At 42.4% G+C, this 22,115-nt stretch overlaps 1 protein-coding gene across 1 annotated transcript; it reads left to right on the plus strand.

The window, feature by feature from the left end:
- The first annotated feature begins 4,961 nt into the window (after window positions 1-4,961).
- Window positions 4,962-20,362, plus strand: AMACR (alpha-methylacyl-CoA racemase). The gene is made up of 5 exons (XM_068990616.1): window positions 4,962-5,252; window positions 7,938-8,081; window positions 11,940-12,100; window positions 15,432-15,618; window positions 19,630-20,362. The coding sequence occupies exons 1-5, from the start codon at window positions 5,006-5,008 to the stop codon at window positions 20,037-20,039; spliced, it is 1,149 nt and encodes a 382-aa protein (XP_068846717.1). The 5' UTR covers window positions 4,962-5,005; the 3' UTR covers window positions 20,040-20,362.
- The last annotated feature ends 1,753 nt before the right edge of the window (window positions 20,363-22,115 follow it).

Genomic DNA, 22,115 nt, shown 5'->3' on the forward strand with positions numbered 1-22,115 from the left:
TGATGATAGAACCCCAAAGAGTTAACTTTAAGCAAAGAATTATTGGAATATGAATTTATCTTGATGTTGAATCATATTTAAAATGCGCTACAGAGATGTCCATCTAACAAATATTACATAATGAATTCCCTTAGAAGTAACAAACCCTTAAATTTATTTTCTGTTTTAATTTGAATATTCACAAAAGCTTTTTAACTGTAAATTTACTTGTATTTGATTACCCCTATAGCTAGAAATGGAAATAATGAATGAGAGCTACCCTGTTAGCTAATTTAATGTGTTCCAAATTCATGTCAGTCTTTGACTCTTTTCTTTTGATCTCCAAATATTTTGAAATTCTTCCTGAATCCATACGCAATGCTATTTTAAAGTGAAATGGATATTAGCTCTAAGGTGCTTGACTGTAATATCTTTGTGATTTTTGTGTATATTTTCCCTCTCCCACCTCACCTTAGTATGGGGTCATGGGTTGAAGTTTATTTTTACCAAATTTCAAAACTTTCCTTGAAGTGCATTGCCAACAGATAACTGAATGTTACATGTTTCCCAGAAGGACTTTATATCTAAAGAGCATGCATTACTAATAAAGTGATTTAGAGTAAGATATTGACCTGGCTTTAAATAAAACTGAGATGAGAAAAATGTAATAAGCATTACATGGAAATAAACCCACTTTTGTTAAATGTACTATTTTAGAATGTTTTTAATTAAGTTGAATAATCATGTAATTATAAGTCACTATGGGAAATAGATGGGGAAACAGTGGAGACAGTGTCAGACTTTATTTTGGGGGGCTCCAAAATTACTGCAGATGGTGACTGCAGCCATGAAATTAAAAGACGCTTACTCCTTGGAAGAAAAGTTATGACCAACCTAGATAGCATATTCAAAAGCAGAGACATTGCTTTGCCAACTAAGGTCCATCTAGTCAAGGCTATGGTTTTTCCAGTGGTCATGTGTGGATGTCAGTTGGACTGTGAAGAAGGCTGAGTGCTGAAGAATTGATGCATTTGAACTGTGGTGTTGGAGAAGACTCTTGAGAGTCCCTTGGACTGCAAGGAGATCCAACCAGTCCATTCTGAAGGAGATCAACCCAGGGATTTCTTTGGAAGGAATGATGCTGAAGCTGAAACTCCAGTACTTTGGCCACCTGATGCGAAGAGTTGACTCATTGGAAAAGACTCTGATGCTGGGAGGGACTGGGGGCAGGAGGAGAAGGGGATGACAGGGGATGAGATGGCTGGATGGCATCACTGACTCAATGGATGTGAATCTGAGTGAGCTCTGGGAGATGGTGATGGACAGGGAGGCCTGGCGTGCTGCGATTCATGGGGTAGCAAAGAGTCGGACACGACTGAACGACTGAACTGAACTGAACTGAACTGAAGCTTTGGAAAGAGTTGAAAGCAGCTGACTTTTGATCTATTTACTCTCTTTAGTACACAGGGAAGCCCTGGAGGCCAAAGAAAAGGGCACATGACTCCACTGGACTGTAGGTAAATAAATTAATCATATTTGCTAAGAAGAAGTTTGTTGTTCAGACGCTAAGTCATGTTCGACTCTTTCCAACCTCACAAACTGCAACATGCCAGGCTTAAGAGAATTTACTTATTGAATAGACTTAATGGTTATCCCTGGTCACAAGACTGATTCAGTTCAGTTCAGTTCAGTCGCTCAGTCTGTCCGACTCTTTGCGACCCCAAGAATTGCAGCATGCCAGGCTTCCCTGTCCATCACCAACTCCCGGAGTTTACCCAAATTCATGTGCATTGAGTCGGTGATGCCATTCAGCTATCTCATCCTCTGTTGTCCCCTTCTCCTCCTGCTCCCAATCCCCCCCAGCATCAGAGTCTTTTCCAATGAGTCAGCTCGTCTCATGAGAAGGCCAAAGTATTGGAGTTTCAGCCTCAGCATCAGTCCTTCCAATGAACACCCAGGACTGGTCTCCTTTAGGATGGACTGGTTGGATCTCCTTTGATTATGCTAAATAAACCCAGAATTTAGGAAACATGGTTCCATGGCTAAGTAACTTTCTAGAATAGAAAATAGTCTGTTTGGTGATCTGAGAACCTCATTAGAGACCTCATTAGATCCTCATCTGTAACCGTGGATCTGAGAATATATTAATTTGCAAGGAATTCCAGAAAAAATTAACAGACTGGGTGGCTTAAACAACAGAAATTTAATTTCTCACAGTTTTGTCAGCTAAAAGTCCAAGATCATGGGTCAGCGGGACGCCTTTCTTTCGAAGCTTCTTTTCTTGGCTTGCAAAGGGCTGCCTTCTGCTATGTCTTCACATGGTCATCCCTTGGTCTGTGTTTTCCTAATCTTTTCTTATAAGGACACCAGTCCTATTGGATTAGGTCCCACACATATGACCTCTTTTTGTCTTATTACCTCTACAGGCTCTGTCTCCAAATACAGTCACAGTACTGGGGTAAGGACTTAAATATATGAATTTTAAAGAGACACAATTCAGTTTGTATTAAGGTAGGAGACTGATGGGCCCTAAGGTTGGATAGCTGCTATTTGTCAAGTGGAGTAAAATTGAATTTTTGTCCAAGGAAAAAGCTAATGGCAGAAGCTGAGCTCTGCAGAAGTAAAGAGATAAGATGACCACTCTTGAGGTCAAGGAGAACTTCCCTGTCTGCACATGCACAGGAAGCCTCCTTGGAGGTCAACAAGGGAGGGGCTGCTACCCCATAATGAGTAGACATGCACCCACAGTCCTACATGGTGGGATCCATCTTAACAAAGAGTTGTGCACCCATTTTCGAGAGGGTCCTAGGACCAGTCAAGTGTGAAAAAAGAAACGAGATAACCGGCCAAAGGTAAACAAAGACCTGGAAGACCTGTCCTCTATAATTGATTTCAATCATTTCACTACTGCATGTGTCATGAGAGAGGAGGCCCACACCCTTTCTCTCTGGGTCTGTATCTCTGCCTGTGTGTGTGCTCATTTCCCTCCAACTCTTTGCAGCCCTGTGAGCTGTAGCCCTCCAGGCTCCTCTGAGCATGGGATTTTTCAAAGAATACTGGAGTGGGTTGCCATTTCCTACTACAGGGGATCTTCCTGGCTCATGGATCAAACACACATCTCTCTCGTGTCTCCTGCATTGGCAGGCAGATCCTTTACCGTTGCGCCACCTGGCTTCAGTCTTAAATAAATAAACTGTTTCTCTGAACGTTCTCCCACATGCTATGCTGTGTCTCTTATAATAAACTTTGTACCTGTTTTCACAGTTTTTGTCTCTTTTGAAGCATTCTCGCTTTCAAATGGGAGAAAGAGTCAGGGCCGCTGCTTCTGGCCTCTAACACCTTGATGATCTGGTGGCTAGGAGTCCTGGTTTTCATCCAGACTGCTGCTGCTAAGTCACTTCAGTCGTGTCCGACCCTCAGCGACTCCACAGACTGCAGCCCTCCAGGCTCCTCCGTCCATGGGACTTTCTAGGCAAGAGTACTGGAGTGGGGCACCATTGCCAGACTACCCACGTTCAATTCCTAGGCAGGCAGCTAAGATCTCTCTTCAGGACCGTTCACTGCTGCCTCTCGAGATCAGTAACAGAGAGTATGTTGCCCATGCAGGAAAGAAGGGCCTGCAGTGTCGTTAGATTTCCAGGACCTCAGCTTTGTCTGAGAATATCTCTACGAGCTGCATCTTTGACCTTATTAGTAAAGCTTAATTCTGGTAAGATATCTGATTCATGTGAATCTAATCATGGGTGTTAGCTTAAGCAATATCTGTACTGCTTATTTTTTAGACTGGGGGTCACTATGAAATAATAGTACCTCCATCTATGGGCGTTTGCTAGAGTATTTTTTAGACATTTCCCTTTTAAGTTTCTCAAAATCAAAATAAAAGAGGGCTGGGTTAGAAAATTTATGCTTGAACAAGGGGCTAGAGGGAACAAATAGGTGCTAACAAAACAAGGAAGCCATTAGAGTGATGTGGCTCTCATGCCCTGGCATCCTCTGTACGCAAGCGGAATCTAACCTGGTCTGAGAGTCCAGAAATCAAAGTGCGAAACAAATCCAGTCAACTAGGCAATTACATCTAGTCAATGAATAATTCCCTTGCCTCAACTTTTCTCTGTTAAAGTCTCTCCCTAGCTCTTGGAGACTCCAAACCGCAAGGAGTGGGCTGTTTGTTCTTATTCTATTGTTCTTTTAAAATGCACTGAAATTAAAAACTCCAAACTATAATTGTAGAGATGGCAGGTGACAAATTAAAAATATTTTTAAACTTCTCAGATTTGTCTCTCATGAGCACCACCTGCTCACACGTGCTTTTTATATTCCATGATAGCACACAAGCTTTTTGTGGGTGGTGAATAATCATAACTGGCACATTGCCTGCCATGTCACTAAACGAAGGTTTCCATTGTAGTTATTGCCAAAGGTGAGCTGGTGAGCCTAACCAGCTCAGGAAAGAAAAGAGTACCTTCCTTCTGACAGTCATGGGATTACAGTCACTCCCTCGGTGTGAAAGGGAGGAAACTCAGGCTGTGAAAACACAGGATACTAACCCCAGATAGCTGAGAAGCTAAAAACAACACTTTAACATTATTCTTAAATATTTATGTATTTTTCATGTTTTTCAAGGCCAGAGAGGTAATAAACGGGTCCATAGAGCACAGCGGCTGGGACTGCAAGGAAAGTAAAACCATCCTGAGACATCCAGGGCCAGCCATGGGTCCCACCCCCACTCTCATCCCCCATCCCCCCAGGTCAACCCCTAGGGCACAATTTAGGATCCCCTAGAGTTTGCGATTTAGCAGCAGCAGCAGCAGAATTTTAAAATCTAAGCCACCTCAGTCCACTAACAGCCGCCCAGATCTGGAGGCGGTCCGAAGACGCACTAGCTCGCAGGCTCTGCGGCTGCGCGCAGGCGCGTGGGGGCGGGGCCACGAGGGAGGGAATGTGCGCCCAGGGCTGATGCTAGGTTGTAGAGGTCGAAGTTCAGGCAGCTGCTGCTTCTTCGGTTTGGGAAGCAGACGCGGGGCCCATGGCGCTTAGGGGCATCACAGTCGTGGAACTCGGCGGCCTGGCCCCGGTTCCCTTCTGCGGTATGGTCCTGGCGGACTTCGGGGCTCACGTGGTGCGTGTGGACCGACCCGGCGCCCGCAGAGACCCGAGCGGGTTGGCCCGAGGCAAGCGCTCGCTGGTGGTGGACCTGAAGCAGCCGCGGGGAGCCGCGGTGCTGCGGCGCCTGTGCGCCCAGGCGGACGTGCTGTTGGAACCTTTCCGCCCCGGTGAGCCTCCTGCCCCTACGCGGGGCCAGAGAGGGGACGGTCCCCGCAGAAGGGAGGTCGCCGCGCCCGACCGCTTGGGGCTGCACCCCGCATGCTGCTGCTGCTGCTGCTGCTAAGTCGCTTCAGTTGTGTCCGACTCTGTGCGACCTCATAGACTGCAGCCCACCAGGCTCCTCCGTCCCTGGGATTCTCCAGGCAAGAACACTGGAGTGGGTTGCCATTTCCTTCTCCAATGCATGAAAGTGAAAGTGAAGTCGCTCAGTCGTGTCCGACTCCTAGGGACCCCATGGACTGCAGCCTACCAGCATACCTTTGCCCTGTTGCCACCTGAACCCTTTCTGTCCCTTTCTAGACCTTGCTGTTGCATTTGATGTTGCTGATCGTTCGCCCCCTGAGACGATCTTCCACTCTTGGAGTCCGAGATAATGCTGTTGTCCCCACTTTTCCTATACCTCTGACTCCTTCCCAAGTTCCCCCTCTTTTTTTTGAGTTACTCTTTTCCATTTGCGTGTCTTAATTACGTGAAGGTCATGAACCCTATGAGAAACAAACGAAAGCCATAGATTCTCTCCCTGGAAAACTGCATGTAGGTTCATAGTCAAACTTTGATAAATTTTGGAGCTTGCTTTACCGGGGTAAAGCCAGGCTAACACCTGCTTCCTTAAATGCTGGGGTTCAGGTTCCAGCTTCTGCTCAATTTCCTTTACACTCTGCTTCTTGCAGCCCTTATCCATTTCTGCTGTTTTTATTTTTTATAGGCAGGTGATGGCCAAGTCTATAACTGTGCCCCCTTCTTTTAGAGCCACAGACTTCCAGAATAGGCAAGTTCTGCCCACTTCTATCTGACTGTCTCCTAGCCACTGCAGCTTGCACATATTCCAAACAGTCCCACGTCTTCCCTACTAAAATGTCCTCTTCTCTTTCTGTATCGTTTCAGTGAATAGAACCAATGTCCACCCAGTTGCCTGAATGAAAAACTCGTACCTTTGTCTAGGCTCCCAAGTCTTCCTTTTCCACCACCAGCTTTCAGTTATCATCAGTCCCATCATTCTTCTTCCTTTCTGTAACTTCCGGATTCTTTGCACGCCTGCTGCAGCTTCGTTGATAACAGTTGTAACAGCCTTTTTAAAGCTGATGTTTGGGTCTAGCACCGCTTTGATCTTTGCTCAGACACCTGCTCTTGCTCAAGTACAAATCCCAAGCTTTGGTATATAGCTGGAAGTCAGCAAATGGGGAATGAATCAGCTATGTGGGGCACCAGGTGTATTTAAATATGTGAACGAATCCACCCTCAGATCTGAGATTACAACAATAATAATTTAGTAATTAGGATTATATTATAATTTAATAATACACAACTTGAAATTGAAGGAGACTCCACATGGGTAAATAATTTGTTGTAGTATTAGGGGAGAGGTGGAGCTAGTTGCAGGGGGTGTTGGAGTGGTTTGAGGCTGATGTTTTTCTAGTTAGAGAAATAGAGTTCTATTTTTTATTGAAGTATGGTTGATTTACAATGTTGTGTTAATTACTGCTGTACAGCAGAGCCACTGAGTTACATATATATTCTTTTTCATATTTTTCATTTATCACAGGTTTATCACAGGATATTGAATAGAGCTTCCTATGCTATATGGTAGAACCTTATTGTTTATCCATTCTGTATATACTTGTTTGCATCTGCTAATCCCAAGCTCCCAATTCATCCTTCTCCTATCCTTCCCCCTTGGTAACCACCAGTCTAGGAATAGAATCCTTTTGTAACTTATCATAGCTTTGTGGAGACAAAGTCAGTGAGTTTTATTATCTAATTTTATGTCTTTAACCCCAGGACTCCTTAGGTTCCCTGGCTTTAGCAGAATAAATATTGATTGACCCTTGAACAAACCAGGGCTAACCTGTACTTTAGTTACAGTGGTTCTTCACAGTTCCTCGGCATCCATCAACCACAGACTGTGTAATACTGTAGTATTTACTTTTGAAAAACTGCATGTCAGTGGACCCAAACAGTTCAAACTCGCCTTGTTCAAGGGTCAGCTGTACTCGCGGATAAGAGCAATTAAATGCTGTTGTTGCTAACCCTTCTTCCACCAGATATTTATACTGAGTCTTTTTGTAGAGGAACTGCTGGGCATGTTAAAGGCCTGTGGGAACAGATGAGGCATGAATCGTGCCAGAGGAGCATCTGAGCTGTTTGGGAAGATGGAATATATACATGCATAAAGTATAGCAGGCACCCATGCAGGCATAGACATAAAAGAGGTCCTGAAAGGAAAAGCAGCTTCCAAAGTGAATTTTTGATCAACTAAAGACCTAGAGTAACTTCCAAAAGAACAGACCACTTCTAATAAATTACTTAGGAGCAAACTGGGGAAACTCTGAAGGGGCTGACTGAAGGGATGGCATGTCCAATCTGAAGATGCTTGGGTATGCCTGCAGGGATGTAGGGCAGTGCTGAAGGGAAATAGCATTCTTGGGGTGGGGGGATCTGCCACACATTCCAGAAATGGGGGCTTCACTGTCTGGGTTCTTAATTACTGGCAATACGTTCACTATAAACTCACAACAAATGTTATCAATTTTCCTTGCAAAAAAGTGCTATTTTATATTTGCCACAAAGAAGGGATTATACCCATCTTCAGTTCATGCTGTCTTCAAAAAAAAAAATGTAACTTTTCTCTTAAGGGGTAATGGAAAGACTCCAGCTCGGTCCAGAGATTCTGCAGAAGAAGAACCCAAGGCTTATCTATGGCAGGTTGAGTGGATTCGGCCAGTCAGGAAGGTTCTCCAAGGCAGCCGGACATGACATCAACTATTTGGCTTTGTCAGGTATGTTGGAAAAAAAAAGCAATTTCTCTACACTCTTTTTTTCCCCCCCGTCAAGATCTACAGTTACACTTATTAGAAAGAATGTTTTAAAGGTGAAGTTTGGAATATTTATTGGAATTAATAAAGAGCGTGTACTTCTTTAAAAAAGATTGGTTTGTCTTGGAACAGTCACTGTCAGCCTCCCTCTGGTGACTCAGATTGTAAGGAATCTGCCTGCAAAGCAGGAGACATGGGTTTGATCCCGGGGTCAGGAATATCCCTTGGAGGAGAGCATGGCCACCCACTCCAGTATTCTTGCCTGGAGAATACATGGACAGAGGAGCCTGGCAGTCTACACTCCCTGGTGCCGCAAAGAGCCGAGCAACTAACACTTTCACTTTCCCCTGCCTTAACACACAGGGAGGGGTAATACACTCACTAGTAACATTTACTGACTATGTTTGTGGAGTGAATTCTCAAACAAGCCCCTGCTAAGAAGTAAGAGACTTATTGATAGTAGAAATGGTTGCTCTGTGGTTTGCAAAGATATATTAATAGTTTGATTCTGGTACCCCCTTACTTTATTGTGAATTGTTGACTGAGGCATGATTTTAGAAATTCTGTGAATACTAGAAAAATCCCATGGTTTTCACCTGTACGAACATATCTTGAAAGTGTTAACCACTCAGTCATGTCCAACTCTTCGTGACCCCATAGACTGTATCCCACCAGGCTCCTCTGTCCATGGATTTTTCCAGGCAAGAGTACTGGATGTGGGTTGCCATTCCCTTCTCCAGGGGATCTTCCTGACTCAGGGATAGAATCTGAGTCTCCTGCATGACAGGCAGGTTCTTTACCCTCTGAGCCACCAGGGAAGCGCTTCAGTTCAGTTCAGTTCTGTCGCTCAGTCGTGTCCGACTCTTTGCAGCCCCATGAATCGCAGCATGCCAGGCCTCCCTGTTCATCACCAACTCCCAGAGTTTACCCAAACTCATGTCTGTTGAGTCAGTGATGCCATCCAACCATCTCATCCTCTGTCATCCCCTTCTCTTCCTGCCCCCAATCCCTCCCAGCATCAGAGCCTTTTCCAGTGAGTCAACTCTTCACATGAGGTGGCCAAAGTATTGGAGTTTCAGCTTCAGCATCAGTCCTTCCAATGAACACCCAGGACTGATCTCCTTTAGGATGGACTGGTTGGATCTCCTTGCTGTCCAAGGGACTCTCAAGAGTCTTCTCCAACACCACAGTTCAAAAGCATCAATTCTTTGGCACTCAGCTTTCTTCACAGTCCAACTCTCACATCCATACATGACCACTGGAAAAACCATAGTCTTGACTAGATGGACCTTTGTTGGCAAAGTTATGTCTCTGCTTTTGAATATGCTCTCTAGATTGGTCATAACTTTCCTTCCAAGGAGTAAGCATCTTTTAATTTCATGGCTGCAGTCACCATCTGCAGTGATTTTGGAGCCCTGAAAAATAAAGTCTGACAGTTTCCCCAACTATTTCCCACGAAGTGATGGGACCAGATGCCATGATCTTAGTTTTCCAAATGTTGAGCTTTAAGCCAACTTTTTCACTCTCCTCTTTCACTTTCATCAAGAAGCTTTTTAGTTCCTCTTCACTTTCTGCCATAAGGGTGGAGTCATCTGCATATCTGAAGTTATTGATATTTTGCCCGGCAATCTTGATTCCAGCTTGTGCTTCTTCCAGCCCAGCGTTTCTCATGATGTACTCTGCATAGAAGTTAAATAAGCAGGGTGACAATATACAGCCTTGACATACTCCTTTTCCTATTTGGAACCAACCAGTCTGTTGTTCCATGTCCAGTTCTAACTGTTGCTTCCTGACTTGTATACAGGTTTCTCAAGAGGCAGGTCAGGTGGTCTGGTATTCCCATCTCTTTCAGAATTTTCCACAGTTTATTGTGATCCACCCAGTCAAAGGCTTTGGCATAGTCAATAAAGCAGAAATAGATGTTTTTCTGGAGCTCTCTTGCTTTTTCCATGATCCAGTGGATGTTGGCAATTTGATCTCTCGTTCCTCTGGCTTTTCTAAAACCAGCTTGAACATCTGGAAGTTCACGGTTCACGTATTGCTGAAGCCTGGCTTGGAGAATTTTGAGCATTACTTTACTAGCGTGTGAGATGAGTGCAATTGGGCGGTAGTTTGAGCATTCTTTAGCATTGCCTTTCTTTGGAACTGGAATGAAAACTGACCTTTTCCAGTCCTGTGGCCACTGCTGAGTTTTCCAAATTTGCTGGCATATTGAGTGCAGCACTTTCACAGCATCATCTTTCAGGATTTGAAACAGCTCAACTGGAATTCCATCACCTCCACTAGCTTTGTTCATAGTGATGCTTTCTAAGGCCCATTTGACTTCACATTCCAGGATGTCTGGCTCTAGGTGTGTGATCACACCATTGTGATTATCTGGTCTTGAAGATCTTTTTTATACGGTTCTTCTGTGTATTCTTGCCACCTCTTCTTAATATCTTCTGCTTCTGTTAGGTCCATACCATTTCTGTCCTTTATCGAGCCCATCTTTGCATGAAATGTTCCCTTGGTATCTCTAATTTTCTTTAAGAGATCTCTAGTCTTTCCCATTCTGTTGTTTTCCTCTATTTCTTTGCACTGATCCCTGAGCAAGGCTTTCTTATCTCTCCTTGCTATTCTTTGGAACTCTTCATTCAGATGCTTATATCTTTGCTTTTCTCCTTTGCTTTTCATATTTGTAAGGCCTCCTCAGACAGCCTTTTTGCTTTTTGCATTTCTTTTCCATGGGGATGGTCTTGATCCCTGTCTGCTGTACAATGTCACAAACCTCCGTCCATAGTTCATCAGGCACTCTATCAGATCTAGTCCCTTAAATCTATTTCTCACTTCCACTGTATAATCATAAGGGATTTAATTTAGGTCATACCTGAATGGTTTAGTGGTTTTCCCTACTTTCTTCAATTTAAGTCTGAATTTGGCAATAAGGATCTCTTAGAATGACCTAATTCTAGATTTCTAAGAATCATATTGCGGAGTAAAAGAAGTCTCAAATATTCTGTGTGTACACATTTAAAGGTTGAGTAAAAGAGTGAGTGGAGAGTTGATTTTTCACATCTATTTAAAAATGCAATTCCTTTTCTTTTTTTGTGTTTATTTTCTTGCATCTCTTTCTAATAAGAATGGAAGTGCCTTATACCATTGTTAAGTCATAAACTAAGTGGATAGCAACCATTCCTCTCCCCTCCACAACTCAGTGAATAAAAACTTAGCAGTAGAATTCTGAAAATGTTTGTAGGAATAAAGATTTAAAGAAAATAAAGACATAAAAAAAAAAGGAAAACCATCTTATACCAAACAAGTTTAGATTTAGAAAGGCATTAGATATTAATTTTTACTTAGAACTAGTAGCTAAAGAGATTGGTTTTCCTTCTAAGATGTTCAGGTATTTATTTAAAGTACACATTAAATGGGATTTTTAACCCATTTCCCACGGGATGGCTTGTTGGTAAAGAATCTGCCTGCTAATGCAGGAGACACAGGGTTTGCTCCCAGGTCCAGGAAGATCCCATATGCCGTGGAGCAACTAAGCCTGTAAAGTACAGGCTTACTGTTGAGCCTGTTGTTCTAGAGCCCCGGAGCCGCAATGACAGAGCCCACGTGCCACAGCTACTGAAGCCTGTGTGTCCTGGAGCCTGTGCTCTGCAAAAAGAGAAGCCACTGTAATGAGAAGCCCACGCACCGCAATTAGAGAGCAGCCTCCACTCAGTGCAACCAGAGAGAGCAACGAAGATCCTGCACAGCCAAAAATAAATAAATACAAATTTAAAAGACACATTAAATTTACCCTTAATGGTCCTCCATTTTTTTTTTCCCATGGTATAGGTGTTTTATCAAGAATTGGCAGAAGTGGTGAGAATCCATATGCCCCGTTGAATCTCCTGGCTGATTTTGGTGGTGGTGGCCTCATGTGCACAATGGGCATCATTATGGCGTTGTTTGAACGCACACGCTCTGGCAAAGGTCAGGTCATCGATGCAAGCATGGTAAGTGATAACGGGGGGAAATGATAAACCTAGCGTTTGTTCCTAAGGTTTATACATGGCTGCCTCAAATCCTCTTTTGAACAAGACAGGAGATAAATTGAGATTTGAAATTTGAATCCAAGTTAGCAAAGATAGCCTTCTCTTTAAAATAGCTTCATATGTTTGACATGTGTCCCAGTGTCACATTTTGATCGTCTGTGGAGTCAGTTTTCTAAACTGTTCATGACTCGCCTGATTACTACATTGTGTTTCAGCAATTTTCCCCATCTTGTGTCTCGTGCTTTGAATGTGATTTTTAAGAGATCTTCATTCAAAACTGGGCTCAGGAGGTCTCCTTTAGCAGGAAGAAGAGATTCTTGATGATGCTCAAATAAAATGGGCCAGTCTAGCCCTTCCTGCTGCTCTGTGTAGTGGAGATTCGAATGTCAGGATGCTTCAGTGTCTTCACTCTCACGCACGGAGCACTTGCTTCATGTTCTTCTAGGCACTTCTCCTGTGTGATCTCGCCTAATCCCCAAAACAGCAATTTCACTTGGAATACATTGTTTGTTTGTTTTTTTCCAGTTCTACCTGTTTATTGCTACCAACCCATCTCCCTCCAGACCCCTCACACATGTGCACTCAGTTGTGTGACCCCCATGGACTGCAGCCCATGAGGCATTTTTGTCCGCGGACTTTCCAGGCAAGAATACTGGAGTGGGTTGCCATTCCTTTCTCCTGGGATACATTGGTACTGAACCCAGTTAGACCCGTAACAGGGCTTCCCTGATGGCTCAGCAGGTAAAGAATTCACCTATAGTACAGGAAACGCAGGAGACGTGGGTTTGATCCTTGGGTCAGGAAGATCCCCTGGAGGAGGAAATGGCAACTCACTCCAGTATTCTTGTCTGAAAAATCCCATGGCCAGAGGAGCCTGGTGGGCTACAGTCCGTGGGGTTGCAAAGAGTCGGACATGAATGAGCAACTAAGCACAGATCCATAAAGCTGTTAGGACATCTTTCTTCAACAGACTCATCAGTGCATTCAGAACTTTGCCTGAGTTCTTACAGCTAGTGGATGAGAGCCCAGGCTAGTACCACTATACAGGTTACATTTGGACCTATCTTTGCTGGTAGGCTGTAGAGTGGATCTGATGAAGACAAGACTAAGAGATAAAGGCAAGTACTAAAATGGTCAATGATAGAATAGGTCTGAATTTAACAATTCACATTTGGCAGTGGAGGGAGAGGAAGGAATCAAGGATCGCTCCCTGATCTCTGACTTAGAAGACCCAGTGGATGGTGGCTCTGGTACCCTGGGAGGAACCACTGAAGGAGGAGGCTGATTGGAGGGGACATACATCTTATTCTTTTAGATGGATAGTTTCCAAATGATTTTAGCAGCAGAGTCTGTGACCTAGGCCTGCCCATGATGACCTGGAGTCATCTCTTCATCAGACTGTTCCCTTAGAAACTGTAGAGTTAGGGCTTCCCAGGGAGCGCTAGTGGTAAAGAACCCACAGGAGATGCCTGAGACTTGGGTTCGATCCCTGGGTTGCAAGGATCCCCTTGGGGAGGGCATGGCACGACACTCCAATATACTTGCCTGGAGAATCCTCATGGACAAAGGAGCCTGGTGGGCTCTAATCCATTGGGTTACAAAGAGTCTGGATATCAGACAGGACTGAAGCAACAGCATGCACGCACATGGCATGTGGGGTCTGTTTTACTGTGTTTACTCCTGACCTAAGGGAACACTTCTGACCTGGGGGACTGCATGTTGGCATGCAGGCCATTGCCTATGTGATGAGAATAATATAAAAAGTTGGGAAACTGAGGCTGCAGTTTCCCTGTGTCAAGGGCTGTCATCCGTGGCAGCATACGCTGCACGTGGATGAAGGGGGAAGAAAGGTGTGTGCTCGGCAGCCTCTTGGTGAGCTAAGGATTATAATTGCTGTGTCTTGTCCTGTGTCCTTCTATGGCGCCCAGTAAAGGTGGAGTTAGATTAGAGCCTGTTTGTATCCTGAGTGACCCAAAATAGACCCATAACACTGACAGGACGTCTTTTTTCAATACTCATCAGTACATCCAGTGTACAAAAGAGAGTAAATGTATATATGTGTGTGTGTGTGTGTGAGATGTATCTACATGTGTGTTTGTGTGTGTAGGTATAACTGTGGGGACTGTAAAATCTGTGTAACCTCATTTCAAAAAACAGCACCACCAAAGGCCACTTATACTAACTCCACTACTTGGTGACAGCAAATGTCAGATCCATGGATTCAAGTGTTCATGAGCTCCTTCAAGCTAAAAGAGAAAACTGAGACATGTCTAAAGATGGGCTCTCAACTGGCACAGTGGTAAAGAATCCACCTGCGAACCCTGGAGACAAGGGTTTGATGCCTGGGTTGGGAAGATCCCCTGGAGGAGGAAACGGCAACCCACTGCAGTCTTCTTGCCTGTTAAATTTTGTGTTTGTTTCATAGCCAGAATCTGTGAGAAATCCCATGCTCAAGGTTGGAATGGGGCCTTTCTATTAGTAACCTCAGAGACAAGGATGTTTTGCTGGCCTTCTTCCTGGACTGCCAGAAGCATAGGGAAGTGTGCTTTAGTTAGCTCAGTGCATCCAGTCTCATGACAATCATACCGGAGGTGTGAATCCATTTTATTTCAGGACTAGTGGGGAGCTGGCATTCCCAAACCAGTTTGTCTATACTCAGAAAACCCTTATCACCTGCCATCCATGTTGTTATGTTTATTCTGTAACTTTCTAGTGATAATTAAAGTTAAAATATGTTAAATACTCATATTTGTTTTTCTTGTGCTTGGTATCAAAACTAGAATCAACTAAATATAACTGTCATGCGATTTACCTTTAAAATGTGATCTGCTTCATGTGTTTGTGTGTATGTGTTTATAAGTATTGAGATCAGATGATAGATTTTTTAAAAACTTTTTATTTTCAGCTTTTTTATCCTGAACATATATAAACATAAAGAGAATATATAATTAGCTTCCTAATGGTGAAGGAAGCTTACTAGTGAAGCTAGCCTCACTTAGCTTCAAAAATTGTCAACATTCTGCCAATCTTATTTGAAAGGAAGAGCAGAAGTAGTTCCTTGAAGTCTTTTCTGAACAATATTCCCTGATCTGAATAGTGCAGGAGCTCTATCATAAACCTGTCCTAATTCACTTTCTCAAAATATCAAAGAAGTTGTATTATTAGGTATAATCCTTCTTATTCTAAGATAAACATTTTTATACAAACATTTTTTTAAAAACCCAAGTAGGAATCAGTCATAAATTGTATAGTTGCATTACCTGGATTCACATTGCATTCTGTTTCTTCAAAGGTGGAAGGAACAGCATATCTAAGTTCTTTTCTGTGGAAAACCCAAGAAGCAGGATTGTGGGACCAGCCCCGTGGACAGAACGTGTTAGATGGCGGAGCACCGTTCTACACAACCTACCGGACAGCCGACGGGGGATTCATGGCTGTCGGAGCATTAGAGCCCCAGTTCTATGAGCTGCTGATCAACGGTGAGTAACTTTTCAGGAACTTCTTTTCTGTGGATGTTTTCCAGCCTCTATTTTGGGGTCTTGTGAAGTTCATGATGTCTTTTATTATATGTATATATCCAGTTTATAATTAGCCTAATGTTGGACATCATTATATTGTGAGGCACTTCCCCCATCTTTTAAATTGACAAGTAGTTTTATTAAAAAGGTCTATAAAATAGCTCAGATTAAACAGATCATAATCCTTTTTGTGGGTGTTCAGTGTTTTTATTACATTTCATACTCAGTGCTGTGCTAAGTCTCTTCAGTTGTGTCCAACTCTGTGCAATGCTATGGACCATAGCCTGCCAGGCTCCTCTGTCCCTGAGATTCTCCAGGCAAGAATCCTGGAGTGGGTTGCCATGCCCTTCTCCAGGGGGCCCTCCCAGCCCAGGGATCGAACTCAGATCTCTTACGTGTCCTGCACTGGCAGGCAGGGTCTTTACCACTGGTGCCACCTGGGAAGCCCATACTCAGTAGTGTTGGATATTTACCTTGCCCATTGCATGGCCACAGTCTGTTCTGCCTAGAAATGATCTGCTGGTTCTACCAGTTTTTATTCCTTGATGGATAGATGCCCCTCCTGGTACTTAATAATGGGGTCACCAGAGCACAGAGAGACTTTGGCAAGTGAGAGTTTGTTGGGATATGTCACCCATCACTTGATGCTTCCGTGGTTCACCTTTCTTGCAGATTCTTGTCTTACTGATATGTTGCTACAGGTTAGCAGAAAAATTTGGGATCCCTTCTGCCCTGACTGATAATTGGACTGAAGTTATTTTGTCCCTGTGAAATGTGAATTTAAAGTTTACTTCACAGATCATTTGGTTTCTAAGAAGTTTTAGAATATATGCTGAAGCAGTGTGACAAGCACATGTGGTGCAGCACATTTATCTTCCAGTTTTAAGTTTGGAGTTTTATGTTTGATAGCTTTTCAGATGCAAAATGCTGCTCAGAGTAGTCTGTATATAGCTGGAATGATGGTTTTTATAAGCATCAGAATGCGTTCTGTGATCAACCATATTAACTTCACTAACTTAACTGTAAGTTAGAAGAACGATAGAACAGAGTGGTTTGGACAAACTCCCACATCTGTAATGATTTTTTTGTTAGTGTTAATATATTATTTCACCGTACATTTTGAGATCTTTGAGACCATAGCTTCATTTAGCTCTCCGTGTCTGAGCATAAATACACAAGGTTTTTGTAAGGCTCAGACTCCTCTGTGCTATGTTCCTAATGCTTTCCAGGGCAAAGAAATCTGAAGATACTGAGACTCTCATGACATAACATTCTTGTAGTAAAGGCAATAGAGAATTTTTTTAAGTTGCTGTAAAATTTCAAAATACTTGTTAAAAGAAAGCCAGGAAATAAGTGTTGGTGAGGCTGTGGAGAGATCGGAACCCCATGCATTACTGGTAAGAATGTAAAATTGTACAACCATTGTGGAAAATGATATAGTGACTCCTCAAAAAATTAAACATAGAATTACCAAATGATCCAGCAATTCTACTTCTGGTTATATATTCCAAAAGAATTAAAAGTGGGAACTTGAACAGATAGTTGAACAAGGACTAGGGGAAGCAGAGAATAGAGTGTTAAGTGTTTAATGGGTAAAAGTGTTAGTAGCTCAGTTGTGTCCAACTCTTTGCAACCCTATGGACTGTAGCCCGCCAGGCTCCTCTGTCCATGGATTTCTTCATGCAAGGATATTGGAGTGGGTTGTCATTCCCTTCGCCAGGGGATCGTCCCAACCCAGGAATTGAACCTGGGTCTCCTGCATTGCAGGCAGATTTTTTACCATCTGAGCCACCAGGGAAGCTGGTACAGTTTCAATTTGGAAAGATGAAAAGTTCTGGAGATGAATGGTGATAATGGTTCCAGAACAATATGAATGTACTTAATAACATAGTACTGTATTCTTAATAGTGGCTAAAATGGTCAATTTTATATTTTCTATATTTTACCACAGTTTTAAAAAATGAAAAAATTCAAAATAATGTATTTTTTATGAAAAAAGTGTAAACAACACAGAATTTATAAGGTAAGAGGTAAAAATTCTCCCATGTCCTTCTACTTTAGGGAAGTTTGGAATGTGGCCTTTACGAATTTTCCCTGTACACATACAGACACAATTAAATTTTTAAAATAATCTATATAATATAAATATATTATAATTTGTATAATATATGTATTTGTATTATATAATTTTTATAATGTTTATATAATTATATACATTATATTATATATTTATATAATTTGTAAAATACATAATCATATAAGTTTATAATTAATAATTTTTTAACTAAAAAATATAGCAAAGACATCCTTTTTTGTCAATACCAAATATCTTCAGCCTCACCCTTTTAAATAGCAGCCGTGTTGACACAGCTGGTGTGTCACAGTCAGGGGTGGAAGTGTTCTGATTTCTAGAAAGAGTCGGACATGACTGAGCAACTGAACTGAACTGAACTGATTCCAGTGTACAAACCTGTGTACCTTAACAAAACCTGTGTAACCTTAGGTTTAGTGTTTGTTGGAGAACTGTTGGCTCCAGTTTTAGTTGATGATTCTGATCGCGTTATGATTAAAAAAAAAGAAAACTTTATAAAAGCATGCGTGTATGTTTCCAGCAGTTAGCTGTGGTCTACTTAAGTGCTTTGGCTGACTGCTCATTTTATATGCTTCTTAATCACAGAGTTTGGGACAATCAGGAAGAAGAAAGCAAAGTGAAAGACAGCCTTAGAAATATTTCTTCATAGATTACTGTGGTCAATCTGAAACTATGGCTTTATATCTTTCCTGGTTTTGAATGGGACAGGTGGCTACAGAGAACAATGTATTTGCACAGGTGTTTTTTCACAGCTGTTCAGAATTATGTGAGTTCTTATAGCCTTATATCCCTCAAAACTCTAAGAAGAGCCTATAGTATTCCTGTCTTCTTACCTCTGTAGGCACTTCTGCATCTTCAGAGCAGCTTACAATTATTGGTCATTGTTTTTCAACATGGTAGATAAGGAAAGGATGATAAAAAATGAGAATTGCTTGATTAACTTGGCTAAACTTATGCAAAATATTATGCATAATTTAAATTGAGAAACCCTCTTATACAAGAGAGAATAAAAATGACAGTTACACCAAACCCCAAAGGCAAAGTTGCCCTTTGGGTATAATTTAATCAGCACTGGAGTTGGGGTGTATCTACAGGGGTGGGTTCCTGTAGTCAATGAAGGGAGCACAGATGAAGTCATGGACTGGAGAAGCCATCCTTCTTGTGATATTCCCTGGCAAATCCTTTCATCTTCTCTGCCCCTTGTGTTGAGGGGCCCTTCAGAACTCTTTGTACTTGAGAGAGAAAAAGTCTCTGTGTCCCCTGTTGACTGGCTGGCTGATAACTTGCTCTCATGTGTGCTGTCGGAACAATTTGCATGTGTCTTTGGGCTTCCCAGGTGGCTCAGTGGTAAAGAATCTGCCTGCCAATGCAGGAGACTTGGGTTTAATTCCTGGGTCAGGAAGATTCCCCTGGAGAAGAAAATGACAACCCACTCCAGTGTTCTTGCCTGGGAAATCCCATGGACAGAGGAGCCTGCTAGGCTACAGGGGATCACAAAAGAGTCAGACACAGCTTAGTGACTTAGCACACACATGGCAGATAATAACTTCATGAGGAAGTCTCTTTTGGAAAAACTTCTCAGAGGGAAGAAGTTGATTTCTGGAAACTAGGCAATTAAAAATAGACTGCTTTTGATGAAATGTAAATAATAAGATCTCGCAAAGACTTAGAAAGTCTGTTTTGAATCCCGTTACACTACTGCCTTCTCCAGCTTTGGCTCCAACTTCAAGTTGAGTTTAAATTTCTTCTCTTGACTCACTTGAGAATTCTTATAAAATATCCCATTTGGGGCAAGTATGATGAGTTCAAAACTCATTTGCACTGATTATATTTACTATACCCAAAGCATGCTGATTTAAGAAATTCTGTTTTTCTCTCAGGACTTGGGCTAAAGTCTGATGAACTTCCCAATCAGATGAGTATAAAGGATTGGCCAGAAATGAAGAAGAAATTTGCAGATATCTTTTCAAAGAAGACAAAGGCAGAGTGGTGTCAGATCTTTAACGGTACTGATGCATGCGTGACTCCTGTGCTGACTTTTGAAGAGGTTATCCATCATGGTCACAACAAAGATCGGGGCTCGTTTATTACTGATACAGAGCAGCGTGTGAGTCCCCGCCCTGCTCCTCTGCTGTCCAACACCCCAGCTCTCCCTTCGACCAAAAGGGATCCTTTTGTAGGAGAACACACTGAACAGATTCTTAAAGAACTTGGGTTCAGCCAGAAAGAGATTATTCAGCTTAAGTTAGATAATATTGTTGAAATTCATAAACTTAGTGTTAATCTCTAAGTTCCAAGCCCCATAATGCAAATGAATTTGAATATTGCATTTACAGTATAATACAAAAAATTGTGTGCATGGAAACATGAAAAAACAGTATCACAGTGGTCTAACTATTCTAATCAGGAAACAGGACTGATTATAGAGTAATGATGGAATTGTGAAAATGGTTATTGTGGTTTTTGATTTGGGAATATTTTTAGTTTGCCTGTACTAAATTGTGGCAGTTTTTCTGCCTTTCAATTTACTTGATACGTTATATTTGTCAATTTAAAATGCTTATATATTTATAAAATACTTGAAATACATTAATATAATGCTTTTTATTAAATAAAGCTTTATTCCCCATAAAGTTTACTCCTGCTTTTAAGTTTGTGAAAAGCTTTCAAGAAAGTTCTTTCAGTAGTACTAAAATAGCCTTTTGTTGCTCATTGAAATATTTTAGGCTCTACTGTTAACCAGAATGAATGTCCTTAGGTGGAAAAGTCTGATCCTTTTAATTTGGTAAGGAAACCATTCAGCTGGTGTCTCTGAATTGAAATTTTAGAAAATGTCCTTGAGGTTTCCTTCAGATAACTGCCACCTCTCCATCTAGACCAGCTCCTGTGTATAACTGCCGTTATTAGCATCATCCACGTGTCTCTTTATCAATAAACTGTACCATCATCCATTTGAAAGTCTTACTAGACTTTCCTTCCTCTTACTAGTCTCCAGCTTCCACTCCCAGTTATGTCTACCTCTGTCTCAATAGACCCCACAGTTTACCTATCACTCCATTTGGCCACTGTTCAAATGTCCCTTCCAGAGAGTCCTTTCCTGATCCCTGTCTAAAATAGCAACTGCCTCATCACTCACTCTCCGGGAACCCTTTTCATTTTCCTTCATACTGCCTATCCCTGCTGACATTGTATGGATTAACCCCTGACGCATTCCTTCTAAATTAGGGAGTGCTAAAATGGAAACTTTATGAAGGACTTTGTAGGTTTCATTCATTGCTCAGTTCCCAGTTCCTGGAATAGTGCCTGGCCCATATTGGAAATTTTGTGAATATTTATTAAAGTGATGAATCTCAATAGTGAAGTGCTATCAGTTACACTTTCAGAACTCCCATCTCCTTCCCTCTGCCCATCTCCCATTGCTTCTTTCATCCAGACACTATCACTTCTTCCTTGGACTATTGTTCAACTTCCCTACCCAGCTTTACACCCCTACTATCATTGCCTTCAATTTCCCCGCCCCCCATCCTTAGCAAGATCTGGAATCTCATTTCCACACAGCACAACATTCAAAAGAAGAGAGGGTCTCAGCCGCCCTCTGCAAATCTTATCTCGTGTTTCCTTTTGTTGTTCAGTCACTCAGTCATGTTCGACTCTGCCACCCCATGGACTGCAGCAGGCCAGACTTCCCTGTCCTTCACCATCTCCTGGAGCTTGCTCAAACTCATGTCCATTCAGTCGATGATGCCATCCAACCATCTCATTCTCTGTCATCCCCTTCTCCTCCTGCCTTCAATCTTACCCAGCATCAGGGTCTTTTCAAGTGAGTTAGTTCTTCCCATCAGGTGGCCAAAGTATTGGAGCTTCAGCTTCAGCAGCAGTCCTTCCAATGAACACTCAGGACTGATTTCCTTTAGGATCAACCAGTTGGATCTCCTTGTAGTCCAAGGGACTCTCAAGAGTCTTCTCCAACACCACAGTTCAAAAGCATCAATTCTTCAGCACTCAGCCTTCTTTACGGTCCACCTCTCACGTCCATACATGACCACTGGAAAAATCATAGCTTTGACTATACGGACCATTGGCAAAATAATGTCTCTGCTTTTTAATATGCTGTCTAGGTTGGTCATAGCTTTTCTTCCAAGGAGCAAGCGTGTCTCCTTGGGTCAAGTTAAATCACAAGCCATCCCCATACTGGTCTTTGGTGGAGAAGGTAGGATTATCCTTAGATAAAACCAGCTCGCTCCTGGAGCTCCCCTGGACTCAACTTCCGGGAAGCATGTGGGTGTTTGAGGGAGGGGTAGATTCTCTAAGCTGGTCCAGATTCCATCAGGATGAAGGAGTGGAGAATTTATGTTAACATCTCTGA

This window comes from Capricornis sumatraensis, chromosome 18, assembly GCF_032405125.1.
Source record: "Capricornis sumatraensis isolate serow.1 chromosome 18, serow.2, whole genome shotgun sequence".
Lineage (NCBI taxonomy): Eukaryota > Metazoa > Chordata > Mammalia > Artiodactyla > Bovidae > Capricornis > Capricornis sumatraensis.